The sequence below is a fragment of the Triplophysa dalaica genome, chromosome 6 (genome assembly GCF_015846415.1).
Source record: "Triplophysa dalaica isolate WHDGS20190420 chromosome 6, ASM1584641v1, whole genome shotgun sequence".
Taxonomy (NCBI): Eukaryota; Metazoa; Chordata; class Actinopteri; order Cypriniformes; family Nemacheilidae; genus Triplophysa; species Triplophysa dalaica.
Genome location: NC_079547.1, coordinates 18,529,082 through 18,550,818, shown reverse-complemented (window position 1 = coordinate 18,550,818; position 21,737 = coordinate 18,529,082). Strand labels below are relative to the sequence as shown.

At 37.9% G+C, this 21,737-nt stretch overlaps 5 protein-coding genes across 8 annotated transcripts in view; 3 read left to right on the top strand and 2 right to left on the bottom strand.

Moving 5' to 3' along the window:
- Positions 1 to 1,004, top strand: part of tmem131 (transmembrane protein 131) — a 31,970-nt gene extending 30,966 nt beyond the window's left edge. Inside the window, exon 41 of one of the 2 annotated variants that reach the window (XM_056750430.1) lies at positions 31 to 1,004. In XM_056750430.1, coding sequence (XP_056606408.1) covers positions 31 to 291 — 261 coding nt within the window. In that variant the 3' untranslated portion in view covers positions 292 to 1,004. The remainder of the gene's footprint in view (positions 1 to 30) is intronic. The other variant, XM_056750429.1, reaches the window with a different exon arrangement.
- Positions 1,005 to 1,013: 9 nt separating this feature from the next.
- Positions 1,014 to 3,993, bottom strand: si:ch211-201h21.5 (uncharacterized protein LOC555526 homolog). The gene is made up of 6 exons (XM_056750431.1): positions 3,935 to 3,993; positions 2,565 to 2,748; positions 2,289 to 2,474; positions 1,899 to 2,010; positions 1,649 to 1,785; positions 1,014 to 1,558 (listed from the first exon to the last, which is right to left on the bottom strand). Exons 1-6 carry the CDS (start codon positions 3,964 to 3,966, stop codon positions 1,202 to 1,204), a joined length of 1,008 nt encoding a protein of 335 aa, XP_056606409.1. The 5' UTR covers positions 3,967 to 3,993; the 3' UTR covers positions 1,014 to 1,201.
- Positions 3,994 to 5,094: 1,101 nt separating this feature from the next.
- Positions 5,095 to 11,372, top strand: LOC130425109 (basic immunoglobulin-like variable motif-containing protein). Of its 2 annotated transcripts, none has more exons than XM_056751176.1 (10): positions 5,095 to 5,396; positions 6,080 to 6,644; positions 7,170 to 7,299; positions 7,387 to 7,482; positions 7,736 to 7,840; positions 7,924 to 8,018; positions 9,002 to 9,134; positions 9,288 to 9,371; positions 9,484 to 9,580; positions 9,951 to 11,372. In XM_056751176.1, exons 2-10 carry the CDS (start codon positions 6,164 to 6,166, stop codon positions 10,245 to 10,247), a joined length of 1,518 nt encoding a protein of 505 aa, XP_056607154.1. In that variant the 5' UTR covers positions 5,095 to 5,396; positions 6,080 to 6,163; the 3' UTR covers positions 10,248 to 11,372. The 2 variants fall into 2 exon arrangements, with proteins under 2 accessions (XP_056607154.1, XP_056607153.1); XM_056751175.1 differs by having other exon boundaries at positions 6,077 to 6,644.
- On the bottom strand, positions 11,336 to 13,346 carry pars2 (prolyl-tRNA synthetase 2, mitochondrial). The gene is made up of 3 exons (XM_056751177.1): positions 13,224 to 13,346; positions 12,420 to 13,005; positions 11,336 to 12,335 (listed from the first exon to the last, which is right to left on the bottom strand). The coding sequence occupies exons 2-3, from the start codon at positions 12,981 to 12,983 to the stop codon at positions 11,454 to 11,456; spliced, it is 1,446 nt and encodes a 481-aa protein (XP_056607155.1). The 5' UTR covers positions 12,984 to 13,005; positions 13,224 to 13,346; the 3' UTR covers positions 11,336 to 11,453.
- Positions 13,347 to 13,521: 175 nt separating this feature from the next.
- On the top strand, positions 13,522 to 21,207 carry dnai4 (dynein axonemal intermediate chain 4). 2 transcript variants are annotated; one of them, XM_056750829.1, is made up of 17 exons: positions 13,522 to 13,699; positions 14,067 to 14,220; positions 14,309 to 14,487; positions 14,603 to 14,712; positions 14,862 to 15,018; positions 15,534 to 15,673; positions 15,824 to 16,000; positions 16,106 to 16,288; positions 16,648 to 16,799; positions 16,902 to 16,988; positions 17,107 to 17,258; positions 17,825 to 17,982; positions 19,131 to 19,258; positions 19,369 to 19,467; positions 19,544 to 19,770; positions 20,076 to 20,229; positions 20,397 to 21,207. In XM_056750829.1, the coding sequence occupies exons 1-17, from the start codon at positions 13,650 to 13,652 to the stop codon at positions 20,445 to 20,447; spliced, it is 2,358 nt and encodes a 785-aa protein (XP_056606807.1). In that variant the 5' UTR covers positions 13,522 to 13,649; the 3' UTR covers positions 20,448 to 21,207. The 2 variants fall into 2 exon arrangements, with proteins under 2 accessions (XP_056606807.1, XP_056606808.1); XM_056750830.1 differs by having other exon boundaries at positions 13,577 to 13,699; positions 14,626 to 14,712.
- Positions 21,208 to 21,737: the final 530 nt, after the last annotated feature.

Here is a 21,737-nt window from a genome sequence, read left to right as displayed (position 1 = left end):
GTATGAACATTTTTCTCTTCTTTTCTTTAGTCCATTTTGGGGAATGCGCGCAGTCCATGGTCCTTCAGCAGCTCCATCTGGTCCACTGGCAATGACTCCACCCTCAACGCCTTCAACCCTCCTGCTTCCTCCACTCATCCTGACTTGGTCAGCCACACCGCTCCATCCACACCTGCCCCCAACGACTTGGGCCGCACCTACAACCCCTGGAGCATGGCGTGGTCTCCCTCGCTAAATCGCTGGAACTCCGAGCCCTGGCCAAACAGCTCTGACAACAACAATGGCATCTGAGATTTGCCCCACTAAGCAACCGAAAATGCAGTGGTTTCTAATAGAATTTTATTTTTGTTTGTAAAATGAAGATCATTTTAATTATAAAAATCCATTGGAAAGGTTTAGATGCATTTCTAAGTCCCCTACAGATTTAAGGACTATTTCTTTTCACGTGATGTGATTTAAAATGCCTTACGTTCCATTTTACCTGACACAGGATGAAAGATTGAAGACATTGGCCAAACGCAAAGCAATTGTCCTTGTAGGAATGTTTTTCTTTACGATTTTAGAGATGCCCCGTTTTGAGTAGTACTGCATTTTAGGTGTTTGGCCCAGTATTACGGTATGATTTAAGATGCAGTGTTACTCAACCTTAAAAATAAGCACTTTGAGAACAACCCGCTCGTACGGAGCTATTATTTTGCTTTAAGGATTTCATTGATTTTAGAGCATTTTCTGACCACTTGGTTGATTTCACTTTGGAAAGTGGTTGGCGAGATCTTGTTTATTAGGACAGTAAGGTCTTACCCCTCGAAGTCAAAACCAGCTCGATAAGGACTTTGAGATTTTATTTGATTTTGTTTTAATTGGCCTCTGGCGAAAGTGAAAAGCTTTATTTGCTGAAATTGACTTTTAATTTGAGGGAGCTTTGAGTACTTGAAATGTGTTCTGTGAATATTTCATTTGTCACTTCAGGAGTGAAAGAAATGCTCACATTGGTTGAAATAAACATATCAGGCTGGAAAAGCAACTTGTTTTATTTCTGCCTAACATAGTTCTGTATGAACAGAAAAGAAATCTACATCTGCTGATTGAGTGATTGCTGTTGATTTAGAAATAGAAATCAAATTGTAATTTGACATTCATTCTTATAGTCCCACAGACAGTAGTTATGCTTTCGCTACCTTTTACAGAAAAACACACGTTTCTATGCTATCTGTAAAGACGTTTTGAGCATTGCACTAAACTTCAAAAGATCACATTTCCTCATCACAAATGCACGATGGCCTTTGTTCAATGTATTGGATGGATCCAAAACCATCATGCCTCGTCCCAGTTCACCTTGTATCTCCACATGTACAGCACACTCTATACTCTCTGTTATAACACTGGTGTCTAAACAAGCTGCAACGGCGTACGCATCATATGGCACAAACCCTTGCCCAAAAAGGAAATCTTTCTTGTTGCTGCCGAAGTCTCTAGAAAAGGCCCAGCATTTTGAAGTTATCTTCTTCATGAATCGAGCAGCCGATGTATCCTGATTGACCAGCTCATCAAAAAAGTCCTGGCAAGATATAAGTTGGTCAGAAATTTGTTATCAACGTTTACAATGCATGATTTTTTATTTGTTTTATTCGTGATGGGTGGTTCTTACCCAAGGCAGTTTGCTTCTGCAAGTAAACTCCCAGGTTGCAATGTGTGTCCTGCAGGTGTATTCCTCTAAAACTATGTAAGCTGATTCTGCATCCATTCCAAAATTAAACTCCGCACAGGGTGTCACATTTCCCATGCCTGTAATATAAACAAAAGTTGTCACTTGGGGAAGCTGGTGCCTCCACACGTGCTCTGATTTGTGCTCCTGGGTTTCTCAATACTGGCTTGTGCTATAAAATCTATTTTCTTACCTTCCATATTACCACCCATAATATACAAATCCTTGAGTTTCTGAGGCAGCCTGGGATCTAATTTTACAGCCAAAGCCAAGTTAGTCAGTGGACCAAGAGCTATGAGGGAAACCTGTGTATGAGTAAACAAACTGTGACCTGTGCATGTCAATAATCAACCACAAGATGGCATCACAACCATATGCTTCCAGACATTTGCAAACCAATACATTTATCCAAATTAATAAATAAATCTCTATAAACTTTTAAGTGAGAGAGGGGACAGGAAGCGGGGTGGGTTCGGGAAAGGACAACGAGACGGGATTTGAACCAGGGTCACCCGATGCGCAACCGCAACACATTCCATACGCTTGCAGACACTTAAAGTTATGATAATATTGTATTTCTTACCTCTCCCTGGTTTTCATTTATCAGTCTTATCATGGCATGAACGGCTAGCTCTTTTTGTATCTGATTCATCCAAATCTCGGAATCTCTGTTCTCCAGAACATCTCCCAACCCATCTGTGCCAAAGTGATCTTTTAAAGACCTCACAGCTTTGACTAGAGGGCCTGCAGACCCTTTGAAGACCGGAATCTGAGGGGAAACAACACACCCCACTTTGTGTAAATTCTTAGTTTTGGTTTTTAAGCACCAGTATACTGTCTTAATTGATATTAGACTTACCTGCGTTTGTCCACAGACCGACAGTACCCTCAGTACGTTTTGACAGACGTTATCCACATCAGCGTTTCCAAAACAGCATGTGATGCCCACTATCTTTACATTTGGAGCTGCGAGAGCAACTATAATAGCCAGAGCGTCATCTATCCCACAGTCTGTGTCGATTATCACCAGCTTTTGAGCCATGCTGGTTAGATGGAGCACATATGGAGAGTTTGGTTGGAATTCACAATAACCAAACACAAGTAAAAAGTTGCTTTAAAGGAATCACATTCAAAAAGGAAACTCACCCTCTTGTCTTAAAAAAAAATCTTCTGTAACACACAAAGGAAGATATTTTGAAAAATGTTGGTTCCCAAAAATCATCGTTCTCTTTTGACTTCTAAGGCATGGATACAAAACCAATGCATCTCAATGGGGACCGATGGTTTTCTGTTCCAAACATTTTTCAAAATATCTGATTTTGTGTTCTGCAGAAGAAACAAAGTCATAGATGTTTGAAATGACAAGAACATGTTCATTTTGAAGGTGAACTATCCCTTTTAATGTGTGGCAAAAAGATAACAGCTTAATAGATTGTAAAAGAAATTCGCAATCTCAGTGGGTCAAATACATTTGCTACATAAATAATATAATATGCTATAGGAATAATTATACTCTAATAAAGTAAAATTACCTCATTATACTACAATTATTACATTATTATATTGTATGACAGTATTTATTCAGGCAAAAAAATTGCTAATCCTATTCTGATGAAGATAAATTAATAAAACATTGTATTTGTAATCCGTGACAATGCATGCTTTTTGAAAATGACATCAATCTACATTGTCACTTCACGAGCACGCTTTAGGAAGCCCTAGGAAGCTAATTTAACAGTTTTGAGATATTTATTTTTATTTATTTTTTAAAATTCCGCACCTATGCCAATCTTTTGTTTTGCCTTCACGCAAAACGCAAGAAGGCGAAAAAATAAATCCAGCTTTCTTGCTCAGACTGTCAGCGCCATTGGACTTTGAGCAAAGGAAAGTCAGGCATCTATGTACCGTTACAGAAACTTATTAACCACTGTAACTTAGGTGTAAGTTTACAGGCTGTAACTTACCATAGCAACAGACATAGAAGCTTATTTAGATATTTATCCCAAAAAAATTAAGCCTTTTCCCACATTATATGAATGAAACACGTGTGGTATACTAAAAAGACACAATAGCATAACGTTACATGTGATATACTTAATAGTCAATATAAAAGCTCAGCTTCTTATTCATGCTTTTTCAAATGATACCCTTGCACTTTTAAAACGGAAATATATCATCTAATAATGTCTGGCTATTGCTTTTTCCAATTTTACTTATTCTTTTACCTACCTTGCCTGCTGTCCGTAAGTGTCTATGCGCATACTCCCGTCAATTCATTGACATTTCGGCCTATTTTATAGTAAAGGAAGTCCGGCTCTTTTCAACGATCCGACTCTTTTGGTTTGGCTCCCTTAGAAGAGCCGGCTCCTACGGCTCCCAAATGGCTCTTTACTTAGTATCACCTTATATTTTCGCCCAATTATCAATTGTGCATGCTTTCAGTATTATTAAGCATTTTGTATAATGTTTTTCATAAAGTTTTTCATACCAAAAATACACAATTCCTAATGTTTAACATTTTTGATAAAACTTTAATTGATTAATTGAAGACAGAACCACAGCAAACAAATCAAATAAATGCAAAAGTCTTTTTAAGCATTTAAGTGATAGTTCACGCAAAAATGAAAATGTTGTCATCATTTTTGAGTGAACTATCACTTTAAGACACTTCTTTAATGCAGGTTGGTATTTAGAGATGTTAGATGCCTCAGTTTGGATGGGCGGATATATCTTACGTGTGACACTTAAGGGTGATTTCTCTTTACCAAAGACAATAGGAGAATAACTTAGTAAATCTTAAGGTACATTTAAGGGCACACTTACGGGAAAATCACACTTAAGGTTCTTACCCGGGCTCTGGCCTGTACCACTACACTCGCTCTCCCTTCTTTTACATCCTAATCTGATTCAAGATTCAAAAGAGCTTTATTGGCATGATAAAATGAAAATTTACATTGCCAAAGCACAAGATTAAATATAAACATGTAGAAATACAGATTAAGATAAAAAATAAGATAGAATACAATTAAAAGTCTATAAGTAAAAATCTATATATATACATCTCAATATAAACAGAAAAAGAGTTTTATTCAAAGTTCTCAATGAGGGTGATAGTGTCAGTTTGTGTGTGTTGTCCTGTCAGTGTTGATTTGTGTTGTGCTGGTTGTTCTTTGGTCGTGACAGGATTTGACATTTAACAGTCTGTCCTCCCATGTGATTGGCCGCACGGTGTGCCCATCCAAATAAAGTCCCGCCCCTTCCTACGGCTAAAGATTCGGCTCTCCACGATGGGAGTCGGCTCTTCTCGTTCGCTACAAAGAATCGGCTCGTTCGCGAACGACACAGTCCTTTAATCCTGCAGTACTAGAGGCTGCCTTTAGCAACCACGCTCTACCTCAACTCACAAAAAAGAGGTGGATAGTCAATGAAGGCTATCAATATTTACCTCACTTAGTGAACGCATATCAAATATTTCGATACAATTTACATTTGTCCTAAAAAAAGATTGTTGTCGTTTTAAATAAACCGTTTTTCTTTGATTTGTAGAAATATTGTAAACATGTTTGTCAAGCAACACCCCCGTTTCAGATTGGTAGAGCCTGCTAAACACAGCTAGGCACAGAAGACGGTCAAACAGAGATATCGCCCAGCGCAGTTTAAACAAATAAACTATCCCCGCAATATTGACAAGGTATGTGTTTTTTATTTTTAGTAAAGACTGGATACCAATGAATTTTACCATTATTTTTCGTCACGGATTAACTACGTTGTATGTAAAGGCTGGAGTCTGAGTCAGTTGATCGATACATATTAACGGTCTTCTCTTATTTATCGATATCATGTTTGTGGTTTTCATTTACAGTGCGGCGTTTTAGCCTATGAGTGTCGACGATGACCCTTTAAATAAAACCTTGTCATCTTGATGTTATTCGTTGAAAATGTGCACTGCACATTCAACTATGTGGCACCACTGAATTTGAGAACATTTGAATCATAAAGCGTCTGTTATTGAATGCTACTGTCAGTTTTAGTCTGGGCCATCATCCCTTGTCTCAACCACGTACAGCCGGAGATAAAACCATCTGGCCTAGTTTAGGACTATAAACCATCAATAACCATGATGATGGAATCAACAGTCCACACCTTAGGTTGCACAAAATCATGATAATTCAATATTCTGTTGTGTTCTTGCTTGCCATTTATTGACTCAGATCTCATATGCTGTTTGTAATTTGCTTTGGTTAGACCATCTGCTGCTGTTAATGCTTAAGTGTAATATTCTAAACACTGTTTGAATTATTTTATGAATAACATCATTTGAATGGTTATGCATTCCTTTGTATATTTTATACACTTTTTAATTTTTAATAGTAGCCAGTGGATGAGATTCGTTGGGCTCTCTGGGATCAAACCCAGCCGGACGAACACCTGTAGGTTTTTCTCCTATCCACCATCCCAATGCAAAACACTGTGGAAAGTGAAGGTGCCAAGGTATCTCCTAGTACTGGCCAGGAGGCCCCATCACCGGCCCCTGGCAGAGAGGATGAGCCTGAGCCTGAGCGCAGCTACCTGAGCCCGTCGACACGTGACGCGCTGCGGGCTCGACGGGCATCCAGTGCCGAGGTCCAGCTCCCGTGGAACTGCCCTGTTACGCATTCCAGGGAGAAGTTCTACACCGTCTGCTCAGATTACGCGTTGCTTAACCGAGCCCGACCTGTCAACACATCTGAAGATGGGCCGGCGGCGAATCCAGACGGCGGGATGTCATTAGTCAAGCACAACACTGCTTCAGCCTCCCAGAGTCATTCTGGGGGAATAAGTGTGTCTTTAGATGGAAACTGTGACATGGAGGGTGTGACATCTAGCAACCAGCCTGTGCTGGCCTGGGAGATTGACACCTCAGATTTTGAAGCGGTTTTAATACGAAAGGCCAGAACAAGTATGTGGCTTCATGTAAATCATACATTTTGTAGACCACAAATGCTGACAGCTTAAAGATTTCTTTGAAATGATAAAATATAAAGGAGTCATTCATTTAAAAGAATAGATATATTTCACATACTAATGAATTGAGGTAAATAGATCACAAGTGTGAAAGTACCAGGGTCATTTTTTAATCCAAAAGCTGGTCATTAAAAATATATTCCTGGAGAATGAGATCATATTCGCCATCTGCTGTAGTTTATGCAACTCCACAGTGATTACCTCATAGACACAGGTGATGTCACAGTTCTCTCTACCTGTATACTTTATGATAAGCTTTATGACTGTAAACAGATATACAAAAACATTATTTTGCATCTATAAGAACCTTTTCTAACATTATTATAAAATACATATTTTTATAATGTATACATTTTAAACAGCAAAAGCCTAATATGCTATTTCTAATGTTATTAAAGGTCCCTAGTTTATCATCAAATTAAATAAACCGAAATTTAACCCTTAGAAATCGTTTCCTCAGGTAATGTAAAGAAATTAAACTCGAAGAAAATGAAATCCTCAGACAGGCCAATCAGAAACCTCCAAGATCTTCCACCACAGGCCTCTCTGGAGGACATCAAACAGAGAAAAGTCTTCGACCTCCGTAGATGGTAAACCTGCTTTACTTATATGCTTTTGAATGAACGTATTGACCATAAACTTTTAATGAATGCTATTTTAACGATTCGACCTTCTAGGTACTGCATTAGCCGTCCGCAATATAAAACTTCATGTGGAATCTCTTCACTCGTCTCCTGCTGGAACTTTCTCTACAGTACATTGGGAGCAGGCAGGTCTGTGTGTTCCTCGCTGAAATGTATGACCCATTTTGAGTTTTTTGGGTAATTTCAGATTCAGATGGTAAAGATTTGGTACAGTACTGAAGTTTCAATGTGTTTTAGGATAAAGGAATGATTGCATCAAGGTGTATTTTTAGAAGCAGGACCAGCACATTCATCTGATCTATTTTAAGAACTGAATTGTAAGCCAGTCTTTGAAAACTTTGCAAGAACGGTGAAAAGTAACCTTTTGATTTTGTTTGTTCAGTCTTCCACCTATTTCTCAAGAAGAGGCACTGCAAATACTCGGCTTCCAGCCTCCATTTGAAGACATCAAATTTGGACCATTCACAGGCAATGCCACTTTGATGCGGTGAGATAACTGTATTACTTGCTCTTTCGCCTTCAAATAACTATTTTAATGTATATTAATGCCTATGTATTTTTATGGCGCAGATGGTTCAGACAACTCAATGATAATTTTCGTGTCCGAGGATGCTCATACATTCTGTACAAACCTCACGGGAAGCACAAGACAGCAGGAGAGACAGGTGTGTCATTCTTCAAGAGATTCATATCATATTGTTCTACCGAGGCATTTTTCATGTGGTCAACAGCTCTGATATCATGAGAGATCATCAAATTACCTAAAGGGCAGACAAAACTGCTTCGGTCAATCAGTCGTATTTCTATTATTTAATGCACAAATATTTCACTGTTGTATTGCTTAATAGTGAATATGAACTTTTTTCTTTGCAGTATTTGAGGTCTGAAAAAAGTATATTTTCTTCTATTTTAAAGGGGTCATATGGAGCGAATACTTATTTTTCTGTCTCTTTGGTATGTTTTAAGTTGCCCGTGCATGTATTAGACATGTAAAATTTTAAAAAATGTAAGTGTCCGAAACAAACGCCAAAAGACAACAAAAGACCACCCAAATGTATACACAAGTAAGGTGGGCGTACCAGTCAGTACAATTGCTTCAGAACCTAATGTTCCAATACAGTAAGTGGCGTTACATTTCCATCACACGCTTGCAGTATTCGACCAATCACAACGCACTGGTTAACTTGTCAATCATAGCACACCTCGCTTTTCAGATCATTGAGGTTTTTAAAAAATCTGCGCGTTTCAGAGAGGCAGGGCAAAGAGGAGATACAAACATGCACGGTATGTGAAAAATACAGTGTTTCTGAACCATAAATCGTGTATACACATCTAAAACAAACAATAATATTAATTTTAGCAGTGTCATATGTCCCCTTAAAAACTGTTTCTCCAGTTTTCATTTTCTGCAAATAGAAACAATATTTTCATTGAAATTTGGGAAAAATCTTGATAGTAGGTCACTGAATGCAACAAAAAGGATAATTTTACCTAAACACATAATACATTTTAAAATCAACTGAAAGAAACTGATTTTGAAATGCTCTTAATTTTTCCCAGGGCTGTATGTCCAGTTGTTTTGTTTAGATGTAGTTCATCTGCTATCAAAGCATAAAATATACATGATCACCATGTTTCTTCATCCTAGCTGATGGAGCTCTATTAAAGCTGACCGAGGGCCTCAAAGATGAGTCCATGGCCTACATTTACCACTGTCAAAATCACTACTTCTGTCCTGTGGGCTACGAAGCTACACCTCTTAAAGCAGCCAGGGCATACAGGTACAACTTTTGGTTTTATTAACCACTCACATTACTTTCATTTAGGTTCATTTGCCTGACCCGACTGTAAGAGAAGCTGAAATAACAAAATAGATTCTAAGAAGTTATATTAGCTGAGAGTTATGTTATTATTAATAAGAAAACTTGTTACAGGGGTCCATTGCCTCATAATGAGATGGAACACTGGATTCTCATTGGTGAACCAAGCAGGAAACACCCTGCAATCCACTGTAAAAAGTATGGCTAGTTATGCATTTTGCATTTGCTGTGTATGGTGTAAATATTACTTTTAATGGCATTTATTAATGTGTAAATAACAGATATGGCATTGATCTTGTTTTTAAATCAGGTGGGCAGATATTGTGACGGATCTAAACAGTCAGAATCCAGAATACTTGGACATTCGCCATTTAGAGAGAGGCATTCAGTATCGTAAAACCAAGAAGGTAAGTAATGGAAATTATGGTAAATGCGCTTCAACAGAATTATAGATAATACATACTATCGCTGTCCTTCTGAAACCTTGGATCTCCATATTTTGTGATTTTTATTTTAGCAATAAATCATTGTCACTGGGTTTTGCAAATATATAGCCAATTAAAATAAATAAAGTTTTAAAAAAGTATTAAAGAACACACTTTTGTAATCACTTAAAAAGTACAATGTTTTTACCATTCCCTGAAAAACTGTGAATTTGGACATCCAAGGTTTTAGAAGGACAACAATGATATGTAGATTTATATTTAAAAATGTGTTATTTCAAGAAAAGTGTCAGAATGTATGATGAAAGAAAGAATATAAATATATATTTTATAGGTAGGGGGGAATCTTCATTGCATCATGGCCTTCCAAAGAGTTAACTGGCAAAAGTTGGGACCGTGGGCACTGAATCTTGAAAACCTGAGGCATGATCTCCACCATCAGGCTTCAGAGAACAGAGGCCAAGCAGGACCAGAGGATGGTTCTGATGAGAGATCAGTAAAACGTCTGGGCAGGTCCCTCAGCACAGGGAACCAGAAGTCAGACAATGATTGGAAGCGTTTGTCCAACACAGCTGAGTACAGGCACAGAGGTTCTCCAGATAGTGACATAGATGAAGACATAACCGACTAAATCTGAAATGTCCAACCCTCCACGGGAGGAGCTTATTGTGTATTCAGCCATTTAAAGAATATTTACCTTTCTACGTTGTTTGCGAAAACGAAAGTTAATAATCATAACAAAATGGGCAGTGGTGTGCCGTAGTGGTTAAAACTTAGGCTTGTTACCGTAAGGTTGCTGGCTTCTTGTAAGGAATGAGCTATCATCCTTGTGTCCTTGAGCAAAACTTTTAACTCCAGGTTTCTTAAAATGGATTGTTCTGATAATCAGATAACGTTGTCATTCTTTTGCAACATAATGTGAAGTCTCTGTTCATGTAATGATCTTTTGTATTCGGTTCCAAAATACTACCCAAAATATTAAGTCACCTCTCTTATAGGTCAGTGGTGGTTTGTGAAACATTGTAAATAACTGGATAAAGAAACTAGGGCAAGTAATTGCACTGTGTGTACCAAGGAAATGATGAACATTTACTTTTCAGATCAATATTTTTTCTGTTAATTGCTACTTTTTTGAAGTACAGTGTGGACTATATTATAGATGAAAAATGTTGATGTTACTTACACTAAATATTAAAGGTACAAGGCAGGTAAAAGTTTAACAATATCACACAACAGGATGTCTGTGGTTATATTAAATAATTGTGTGAAATAACATGGGATGGAGCTATTTGTAAATAGTACCTTGAAGGATTACAGTGGAGTTCTTTGTGAAATGCTGTAAACTAAGATTGCATGATTGCCTTATTGTGCATTGCAAATTGTGTTATTTGGTGGTAGTTCACCCCTAAAAAATGAAAATCCTGTCATAATTTACTAAAGAACACAAACGATGATATTTTAAAGAACGAGGATCGGCGGTACCTATTGACTCGCATTGGTTTTGTGTCCATAAAATAGAAGTGAACATGTACCGCCGTTGTTCGGGTGCCAACATTCTTCAAATAATCTTATTTTGTGTTCCGCAAAATCAGGAGTCAAACAGGTTTGAAATGACAAGAGGGCGATTAAATGATGACAGAATTTTCATTTTTGGGTGAATTATCCCTTATCTAATGTTTAATGTCCGGTCATCACAAATCTCAAGTGAATCTGTTGTGTTGGTATTTTTTATTAATAAATAAAATATTTATACACATTCCTATCGATCAGTGGACTTTTATGGATGACAAACTTCGCTCAAACTCTCAGCCCATTAAACATATGTTATAAAACATTTCTAGATAGTTTCAACTCTGCTCAAAAGGTCCACCAGCCCCTCTTTACTAAGGAACATAGTTTCTCCACTCCGCTGACAAAGAACTTCAAATATGGGTAGATCCTCTAAAGCTTTCTGCCCTGCTACCACCACATAAGGATACCCCAGAATCTTAGCATCCTTTAATCTTTTCCCAATGGTCATCTGAGTCCTGTCATCCAGGACCACCTCTCCTTTTAGACTCGCTAGACTGTTGCCCAAGCTTTGAGCCAGATCCTCAGAGATTCTTGTGGCTTCTTGGGCCTTACTGCCCTTTTTAGGAGGAAGAACACACACTTGAAAAGGAGCTATTAACCCAGGCCAGCATATAGCATCGTCTGATGACAGCACCTCTATAGAGGCAGCAAGGATTCGAGTCACACCCAGTCCAAAACAGCCCATCTCGGCCACCGACGGCTCATTTAAAGCATTAACAAACAAAGCTTTAAAAACCCGTGAATATTTTGTGCCAAGGTAAAAAGTGTGGCCCACTTCAATGCCTCTGGTTTCACTCAATACGCCAGTTTGGCACTGTGAGCAGTGAGTCTGTCCCGGCTCCATGGTTTCAACGTTGGCAGAAAATCCACAGTTTTGACAAACAAGTAATTGGTCTTCACCGATGTCTGCTGGTAGCTGAAACTCATGGGAAAGTGTGCCACCTATGTTGCCAGTGTCAGCCTGAACCTGCACCCAATTCAAGCCAAGCCGGTCGAACAGACGTCCGTAGGCTCGACACACAGACTGGTACGTATCGAGGGCTGCCTCTTCGCTAAAGTCAAATGAGTACATGTCTTTCATGTAGAACTCGCGTCCCCGAAGGAGCCCAAACTTTGGCTTCTGTTCGTCACGAAACTTACGTGTTACCTGAAAGACACAACCACAACATTTTCATAAATACAGTTAGTAATAACTAGTCTACACGATGTAATTTAACAGACATTTGTATACCTGATACAGCAAAAGTGGAAGTTTCTTGTAGGATACCGTGCTCTGCGAAGCAAAAAGCTCTGTAATTGCTTCTTCATGAGTCGGCCCGAGGCAGTATTCCGCATTATGGCGATCCTGTAGCCTGAACATCTCTTTCCCCATGAGCTCCCAGCGTCCACTCGTCTTCCACAGTTCTGCACTGCACAACGCTGGCATGTCAACTTTTTGCCCACCAATGGCATGCATCTCCTCATCGATGAGCCGGACGAGCTTCTCCATGGACCTCAGAGCCACTGGTAAATAGTAGAAGCAGCCGGGGTTGGAGGGATGGATCAGTCCCGTCTGCAACATCAGTCTCTGGCTGCGACATGTCAAGTCTCCTCCCTCCTGACCTTCCCGGAGGTTGGCAGGCTGGAAGAGACGAGATACGCGAGGAGTTGGGATGATGGGTTTGGATGGAGGGGAAACTGGGGGTGAAGTGTGGGTGCCACAGTTGATGTGACTTCTCTTTAATGCTTTAAAGAACGTCCTGGAGAGGATGGTTGGAAGTTTGTGTGTTTTAAAGTGACTCATCAGCACGTCCATTTTTGACTATTTGGATGTTACTCTGTCAATGAATAAACAAATAGATCAGCATGACAAATACTTATGTCTGATAAAGCAACATCAATTGATAGTCCCAAAGTAATGACTGTACGTATCCAAAATCACACGAGAACAACCCCATTCAAAGCCCATTATGAAATGATAGGAGTGCACTTGCTGTCACTCTCAATAAACTAAAGTCGCGCACATTATATCATGAGAAAAAAAAATCTAACTTACCGCGATTTTGCTTCCTTGTTAACCTCTGTTAGATTAAACTGAGTTCATTTTTGTAGGACATAGCGTTCAATGCGCACACGCGCGAGACAATCATGACAACTTCCTACATTAAATACAAAAGGCGTGTTCCACGCAGCACTGCGCAGACCGATCGATTTATGATATTAAAGTACCGCGAGAATGAGTCGAAATCTGTGTCATCGAATGGCTCTCGCGGGACTTTGATTTCACACAGGTCGTTCTTCACAGCGCCTCATGATGCTACTAGTTCTCCACACTGCCATCTACTGTGCTGGAGTTGAAAAACATCACAACCACAAGCGACCAATCAAAAACATTACTCCGTTTCTAAGGTGATTTCAAACGATACATCAGAACCGAACTGTTGTACTTCATGCTAACCTTGTTTATATGAAAGTGTGAATAATGTCTAACACAAAAGTCAAACAGAGGAGAGCGGCTCTGAAAGTGTCCAAGTAAGTGTCCACTTTACAGGATGAAACGGCATCTTGCCACTCAGCTGGATATTAAAATGTTAAATATACTAAACCATCGGTGCTATCGGTATTCTGAATGCTCAGGTTTCACGTTAAATATAAAATCATTAAACATGACTACATGGGATATTTGTAATTTTACTGTAAAACTTAATGTCTGTCCATTTACAGATGTAAGTCAAGGCAAAAGTTATTCCACATGATAATACAAGTCAAAGTCAAATACACACACTTTCTGTTACTAGCGAATTTTAACCTAAAATCTTTTTTGTCAACTTCTCATGTTTTCTCTATCATATATTTATAAGACATTATCACCTTGTAAACCAAACTTTCTTTGTTTCAGAATTTCCAAAACACTGAATGTGTCATCCGTATTATTCCCTGCAAATCAAAGCATCACAAAGAGCAGCAGCACTTTATTAAGCCGAAGGAGCTTTTGTTCAACAGAAGATGCTAAACTCTTGGATAAGAGCTCTGTCCAAACCCCAAAACACACTGTCCGTTTAACAACAGTTTTTTTATTGCATATAGCACTCTATTCTCTGTGTTATTAATTGAACATCATTTTTTTTACTTTCAAACCAGTTGCGAGATGAAAAGGGACAGGACGTCACACCTCAGCCATTGTATCAGGGCGATCCTGCGGTTTCACAACCGAAACAAGGCAAACTATTCCCTACGCATGACACATCATGGGGTACTACGACAGATTTTCTCTCGGTGGCTTTTCAAACGAATGCAAGCTTTGGTGGACCGTTTTCAAGGTAGCTGTCTTCTAGTACTTTGCTCATAAAACTATACTACAAAGAGTTAAAACATACTTTTTTGTGTAAAATAACTTTACCCTATAGTAACAAATAATCAATGATGTCATGTAAGGTCTTTTTTTGGGAGCATTTCAGCATCCAGAACGAGCCAGTCGACAGCAGAATCGGTGAACAATGAAACTGAGGATGTCTCGAAACATGACCTGTCCAATAGTTCCTCGGGTATTTTGCCTTTTTTATTTCCATTAGCCAAGTTGCCATATGCAGTTTGGTTACACAACAGAGAACATTTTTATCAAAAGGATATCTTTTATTTTTTAACTTTTTTTTTGCACTCCTTCACTATGCTTCATTCTGGTTGCTTCATGCAGATGTTCAAGGTTGTAAAGAAGAGGTGATGGAGCAGGTCGGGGAGGTCCTGATGGACACTGTGGTGGATTGTTACCTCACTGAGACGGAGACCATGTGGCTGTTAGACATTCCTGCAGTATCTGTGTCATCAGATTCGGAGAACGCTGAGGCGGTCAAGTGAGAGCGAGCTTCTTCATATCATCATATCGCTGCTGTCCTTTTGAAACCTGTATCTCCACATTTCATTATTTTTTTGTCAAAAATCATTATTATTAGTCACCCTTCATGTTAGGTTCTGTAAATCAAAATCGAACCAGTAAAAGTATTAAAAAGTGCTTGTCAAATTTGACAACACGCTATAATCATTCAGAACATACAGTGTTTTATCTATTTCCCGAGAAACAGCAAATTTGGACATTTGAGGTCTCAGAAGGACAAGATATGTTCCCGGTTATATTCAAAATCCAGATGGGATTTGATTTTGTTGTATTCTGTTTATTGTTTCTAGAATCTTTTTACTAAACTGACAAATAAGCCATTATTGCTATTTTAAACCATACGATCCTCCTACTATATATTTCATACCACAACATACAATGAAACCATATTTACACTACCTCTTAGTATTTCTTTTTTAATGTGACACTTACTTGGGGCTGATTTGCCATAAATGCTATCTATTTTTTTTAAAGGGAGAGAAACAAAGCGTACATAGAATTGTGTAAAAATAGACAGGGCAATGATAAATACGTGGAGCGGTCAATGCAGACGTTCAATGATGCGGAAAAGACAAAGGAGGTCCAAAGTGAGACGGTTACCATGGTAGACAAAGGTGAAGTATCTACACATGAATGCATTTAAATTGTCCTAATAAAGACATACTCTTGTGTTAGATAAATACATAAAAAATTGTAACAGATATGTTAAATATGTATAGTAATACAGAAAATTACAGTTTCGTATTCTTTGAATCCCTGTGCAGCTGTCATGTCCACCCTCTGGGACATGTATGATTCTTTCTGTAGTGGAAGTGGAGAGGTCGAGGAAGACATTGCGATACCTTTAGAACAACACAAGGCTGTTGTCCCAGATGTGTCTTCTGTGAGTCTTCAAACCCACCCTAAAGACTCCAGCAATATTGTGTCTATGATCAGTATAGGTGATTATTATAAAAATCATAACCACCCTCTCAAGGCACATCAGTAGATCCTTTATGTGATGAACATGATTGACACATTTCTTTTCCACCTTGCTTTCATTTTAGGCAGTGACTTGAGCTCTATTGAACTGGAAGTCTCTGTGCCCCTGGGGAAGGAGGAGCCAGACCCTGAGCTGATTTTACAATCTGATAAATTCAAGCATGATCTGGCTGTGATGGAGAGGGTGGTTCTGGAGAATATCTTCCAGCCTAAGCTTGCTGCATACAGACAGCTGCCGGTCTTAGAGGGTAATGCCTTTTCTTTGTCTTAAATATGAGCACAGATCAAATTAAAAGCAACGTTCACACCGAAAAGCTCAATATAAGCAGTTCATACGATTAGTGAATAAAGGAGACATACAATAGCTTTGTTTGTGGACTGATCTCATGATCTCTATTTATTTTTCCTTTTTTCTTTAATCATTATTATTGGTCACCCTTCATGTTTGTCTGTGGGTTTTGCAAATATTTAACCAATTAAAAATAGAGAAAAGAGCTTGCCAACTTAAAATATTCAACGTTCAATCATTACATAAATCATCATTTTTTGATTTCCTGTAAAGTAGCTATTTTGGAGACCGTCCATCAGCAAGGCTGTTTTTATTTAGATCCAGACTATGTGTGGACAAAAATGGAGGTAGAAGAGGAGAGTTGGACAGAACAGCCCTTGGGTCCATTCTTGGAGCACCAGTGGGCCTTCAGTTGTGACCTCACCATGGGCCGTAATGTCAGCAGTATGGCGTGGAACAAGAGAAACCTGGTACTATCCCTCTTTCCAACACACAGTTGTTCAGTTTTATTTATTATATTTTTTAATATTGTATCTAATGCTTTAGCCTTCCCACCTTATGGGTTCTTATAGGATCTTCTTGCTGTGGGATATGGACAGTTTGATTTCAAAGATCAGAACTCTGGACTTGTGTGCTGCTGGTCTTTAAAGAACCCTACGGTACTCTTCATATCAAACATAATGATGCATATTTAAAAAAGACAAGTCTAAACAAATATTGCTATACAAAATTTTCAGTAATTTAGTTGAATATTGCTGAAATGTTCATGTGTTTCAGTGGCCCCAGCGGATCTTTCATTGTGACAGCGGAGTAACTGCTCTGGATTTCTCATCTAATAATGCCAGTCAGCTAGCTGTGGGAATGTATGATGGCAGCATTTCCATCTATAACGTACAGAGCACAGAGGAAGGAGCCATTATTGACAGAAGGTGGAGCTGTGGGGTTTTCTATTCTCAGTTTTGAAGTTACATGATATTTATGTACAGTTACTGTAAAAGAGTGCTTCTAAACTGGTGGGTTTGGCATACAAGTATTACATACAGTATAGTGTTAAATACAAATAATAAAATACAAAAAATTGTATTTAGTAAGTATGGCTAAATAAATAAATACAGTAACTACAGTAAAGGGAGAAACATTCTTCTTGTAAATATTCACAGGATCTGTGTTTGGCATATCCTTTTAACCAATCTAGTTCATGGCCAAATAAATCAATTTTATTATAAGAACATTTGTCTTGTTTTGCAACCGTTTTTATGACTGTGTTGCAAAACCAAATGAGAAGCACTGCGCTGTAAAACCTAAATGTAAATTATTAATTTATTACAAAATTAAAAAAACAAGTTCTGAGCAATACTTATATACATTTTTCAGTCCTATTTAAATGAATGATGTCAGATGAATGCATTGAGAATGCATGTACAAATTCAAAATCTGTATTGCAGACGGTGTTCTGAATGCATAGTGACCTCACTCCTGTTTCTCTCTATCAAAGTGACTCGGCCAACACGCACATGGGTCCAGTGTGGCAGCTCAGATGGATTGATCATGAGAAAGGACGGTCAAGTGAGGATAAAGAAGAGACATTGATTTCTGTGTCAGCTGATGGACGAATCAGCAAGTGGTTTCTCCACAAAGGCATGAAACGCACTGGTAATGATCAAATAAAATAATACCATAGAGATTTCAAGCTTCGTGATAAATTTTCTTAAATTTGATAAGCGAACTAAAAATAGCTCTTGTTTGAATTTGTTTTATTTTGTTTTACATTACACATTTTACATTTTAATACTGTAAACATTTGTTTTACATTCGTTTCATTTCAATTTGAAATATATATATGTATATATAAGTAGATATAAACCTTTCGTGATCTTTACACGACAACAAAAATGAGTTTTTGCTACAATACTCAAAAAAAGGTTGTTGAACGATCTTAATTAAATTAAGGAAAACATTTCCACGAAATTGAATTACAATTTCTCCAACAAAATATTTTTTTAGTAGTCTTGATTAAATTAATTTGTGTCTTACCTACATTAATCTAAAATTATGTGTTCAACTTTTAAAAAAATATACATTTTTTAACATTAATTAGACATTATTTATTTTAACTTCAATAAGAAGATATTGAGTCAATAGAACTCCACAGAATTGCAAAGAAAGGATTGTAACCAAAGGCAACGCTTTTCTAAACAATGGTAACCACCAAACTCAAAAATATAATAAAATATTCAAAACCTTAAAGATAAGTTAATATTAAACACTATCAAGGCTTTCTTTTTACTGAAAAATGCATAAAATAACGCTTATTTAAGAAAATAACTTTCAAAAAGAACTCAAGCGTTAACACAAACAGACAATCACGCCGCATTTATTGTTCTTTGTTAATGTTAATTTCTGCTTATTCATATACATTTTTAACATATCGCTGCTGTCCTTCTGAAACCTCTTATCTCCATATTTCATGTTTTTTTTTGTCATAAATCATTATTATTAGTCTGTCTTTATCTTTTTCACTTGGAAATGCAGTTAAACGCAAAGCATGCTGGGAAATATAAGTCCTCTGCCCAGTTATAGCTATTTTATGTTAAGACAGCACAACTCCTTTATGTTGTCCCAACATGAATGGATTCGGTTATATGACTAAACGTAAAAAAGTCATGTTGTGACCAAATTTTTCAAAACTTGTGTTGATTTAACTTAAGAAAGTTAAGTAAATTGAACAAGCAGGAAATATCTCTTTTTTTGAGTGTAGAAATCGCTCAATTTCTATATTTCTACTGTCATTTGTCTGTTAGACCTGATGAAACTGAGGAGAACCAAAGACAGAAGCGAGACAAGCACAAAAGCGAATACACCTAAAAACCGGTGTGAAGTATTGATCTCACGTCTGGCTTCAGGCCCGTGTTTTGATTTCCATCCTAAGGTGAGTCATACAAGGAGTGCAGGATTGTTTTAATATGCAGTATCTCACAAAACATCCAGCATTCGAAAGATCTTTCATTCTGGTATTCTCTCATTGTGTTTTACTTTCAGGATTCAAATGTCTACCTGGCTGGAACAGAGGAAGGTGAAATTCACAAGTGCTCTTATTCCTATAGTGAGCAATTCTTGGATACATATCAAGCCCACAAAGTATGTTCCGGACTTTTCTTTTTACTAAATTTTCCCAAACACAGAGCATTTCTCCTTACCTCATATCTCTTCCAAGGGTTCTGTCTATAAGATAACGTGGTCACCGTTCAATCCAGATGTTTTCCTAAGCTGTTCCTCAGACTGGAGCATTCAACTGTGGAAGCAGGATCTGTGCACACCTGTCTTAAGTTTGACCTCCGGTCAGAAGGCCTTGTATGATGTTGTGTGGTCTCCGCACTGTGCCACTGTGTTTGGAGCAGTCAGTGACAGCCGGGTGGAGATCTGGGACCTAAAAGTCAGCATGTAAGATCTTGCGCTAAAAAAACATTTTGTTGACAGATTTCTTTAAGACAATCTCCCATTCTTCTCATTCTTCTCATGACCAGAAGATATTTTGAAGAATGTTGTTGACCAAACAACAGTACCCATTGACTTTGTGTCTATACAATAGAAGTGAATGGGTACCGCTGTTGTTCAGTTACCATCATTCTTCAAAAAAAGCGTACAGGTTAGAAACGACACAAGAGTGAATAACTGATAACAGCACTTTCAATTTAGGGCGAACTATTACTTTAAGAACTAAATGTTTTTATTCACATTTTCACCAGTCTGGACCCGATCATTGTAAGCATGAGCAGTCCAGGAGTGAATCCGTCCACTCTGCTGTTCACCCCTGAGACAGACTGTGTTCTGGTTGGGGACAGTGAGGGACAGGTCAGTGTTTACAAACTGAAGAACTTCACTGCAGGAGACAGCACACAGGTACGACGTGAAACATCAAACTCATTGAATTTTTATTTTTACAGTTTAAATATTGTGAAATACCAACCATATAGAGAAGTTTTATAGTAGTCTATTACATGCAGTCATACTACTGTATGTGACAGGATTGCTCAACAAGAAGTTAATGCATTTATGTCCTTCAACAGGCAGATGCATTGGAGGACATCATTCAGTTCACACTAGCCAGTCACCTCTGAATACAATATGTAATCATGTCTGTTGTCTTTTTTGTTATCTTTCATTTTTTCTTTCCCTTTACCTTCTATTGAGTTCAATTGTCTTAGTCTGTGTTTTTATAGCCTTTTTATAGCGTTTCACGTTTTTTTCTAGATTATAAAATTTCCTTTGGTACCCATATAACACGGAGGGTTGAATCGATTGATTTGATCCTCAATATTAAACCTAAGAATGACATTTAACAACAACTATGTGTAGTAAATTCACCCCAAATATTTCAAACAAATGAACCAAACCTTTTAGCAAAACAGTGGTTGTGCAGTATTTTAAATTGCTTTTCAGGGTTCTCACAATCCCAGTACCGTCAAGTTAAATATGTGTTCTATGTTAATGGAGAGAGTTCCTGCTCGTCCTACACACATTACACTTTAACTGCGACATCTGAACCACATCACACTTCTACAAATGACTGTCATTACTGAACTATTGTTCTCTGTAACTTCTCAGAATTCTCCTCTTATCTGAGCGTTTTAGTGCAAATCAAACAGTTTAGCTTGAAGATTCGACTCAACTGATATAAGCAAATAAACCAGAGAGCTTATAAAATGTAATAGCAGGAAACGGACCCTGTCTGTATTGTTTATCCATGTCACTATGAATACATTAGAAACACATTTTTATAAGGAATTTGTGTTTCTATCCACGGCACAACAATATCATATTTTTAGTTAGTATTTTGGGTAGTTTTATTGTATTTAAAATAAAGTTAAAATCTGATAACCCAGTTGTCATTTTGTCCTCATATATCACCCCGATAACCATCTCAGGGTGAACTTCAGCCATAAAACCATTATGACTTATTTATAGCTATTTTGCTCATTTGCAGTCTCTTTTCTTATAAGGCATCTAGATTTAAGGTAACAAAATTTGATGGTCAAATCAGCAAACAGTGGACATCTGTTTTGCTCGGGGAGTAGTGCTGGTCTTTATGTGACTAGATTATCCATTCATTTAGAAGAATATCACTGCACTGATACCATTAAACTGAAGATGTTTTGAGACAACGGCTCGTCCCATAGGATGTAATTTAATTCCAGATTGGGGCAGTAAAGCACCTAAATACCTGTTGCTCTTTGTTTTGACATCACGCACTGTTCATTGGAAACAATCGTAAATGTAAAGTTGTTTGATTTAAGGGTGGGGTTTGGACAGGACGGTATGATCCAGCGCAAAAATGCCACCATAAATGGGATCACGTCTCATGAGCAGATCACACGAGAGCTGGACTTAAGAGAGGTTGACAGAAGTTG

Coding starts and splice junctions, on each gene's coding strand:
- si:ch211-201h21.5 (XM_056750431.1), bottom strand. CDS start 3,966: ATGCGCATAGACACTTACGGACAGCAGGCAAG. Junction 2,011..2,288: donor TAAATGAAAACCAGGGAGAG/GTAAGAAATACA, acceptor ACTCATACACAG/GTTTCCCTCATAGCTCTTGG. Junction 1,559..1,648: donor GCAGAAGCAAACTGCCTTGG/GTAAGAACCACC, acceptor ATATCTTGCCAG/GACTTTTTTGATGAGCTGGT.
- LOC130425109 (XM_056751176.1), top strand. CDS start 6,164: ATGCAAAACACTGTGGAAAGTGAAGGTGCCAAGGTATCTCCTAGTACT. Junction 7,483..7,735: donor AGTACATTGGGAGCAGGCAG/GTCTGTGTGTTC, acceptor TTGTTTGTTCAG/TCTTCCACCTATTTCTCAAG. Junction 9,581..9,950: donor AGTATCGTAAAACCAAGAAG/GTAAGTAATGGA, acceptor TATATTTTATAG/GTAGGGGGGAATCTTCATTG.
- pars2 (XM_056751177.1), bottom strand. CDS start 12,983: ATGGACGTGCTGATGAGTCACTTTAAAACACACAAACTTCCAACCATC. Junction 12,336..12,419: donor TTCCACTTTTGCTGTATCAG/GTATACAAATGT, acceptor TGTGTCTTTCAG/GTAACACGTAAGTTTCGTGA.
- dnai4 (XM_056750829.1), top strand. CDS start 13,650: ATGTCTAACACAAAAGTCAAACAGAGGAGAGCGGCTCTGAAAGTGTCC. Junction 14,713..14,861: donor CCTGTCCAATAGTTCCTCGG/GTATTTTGCCTT, acceptor TGCTTCATGCAG/ATGTTCAAGGTTGTAAAGAA. Junction 16,289..16,647: donor ACAGCTGCCGGTCTTAGAGG/GTAATGCCTTTT, acceptor GTTTTTATTTAG/ATCCAGACTATGTGTGGACA.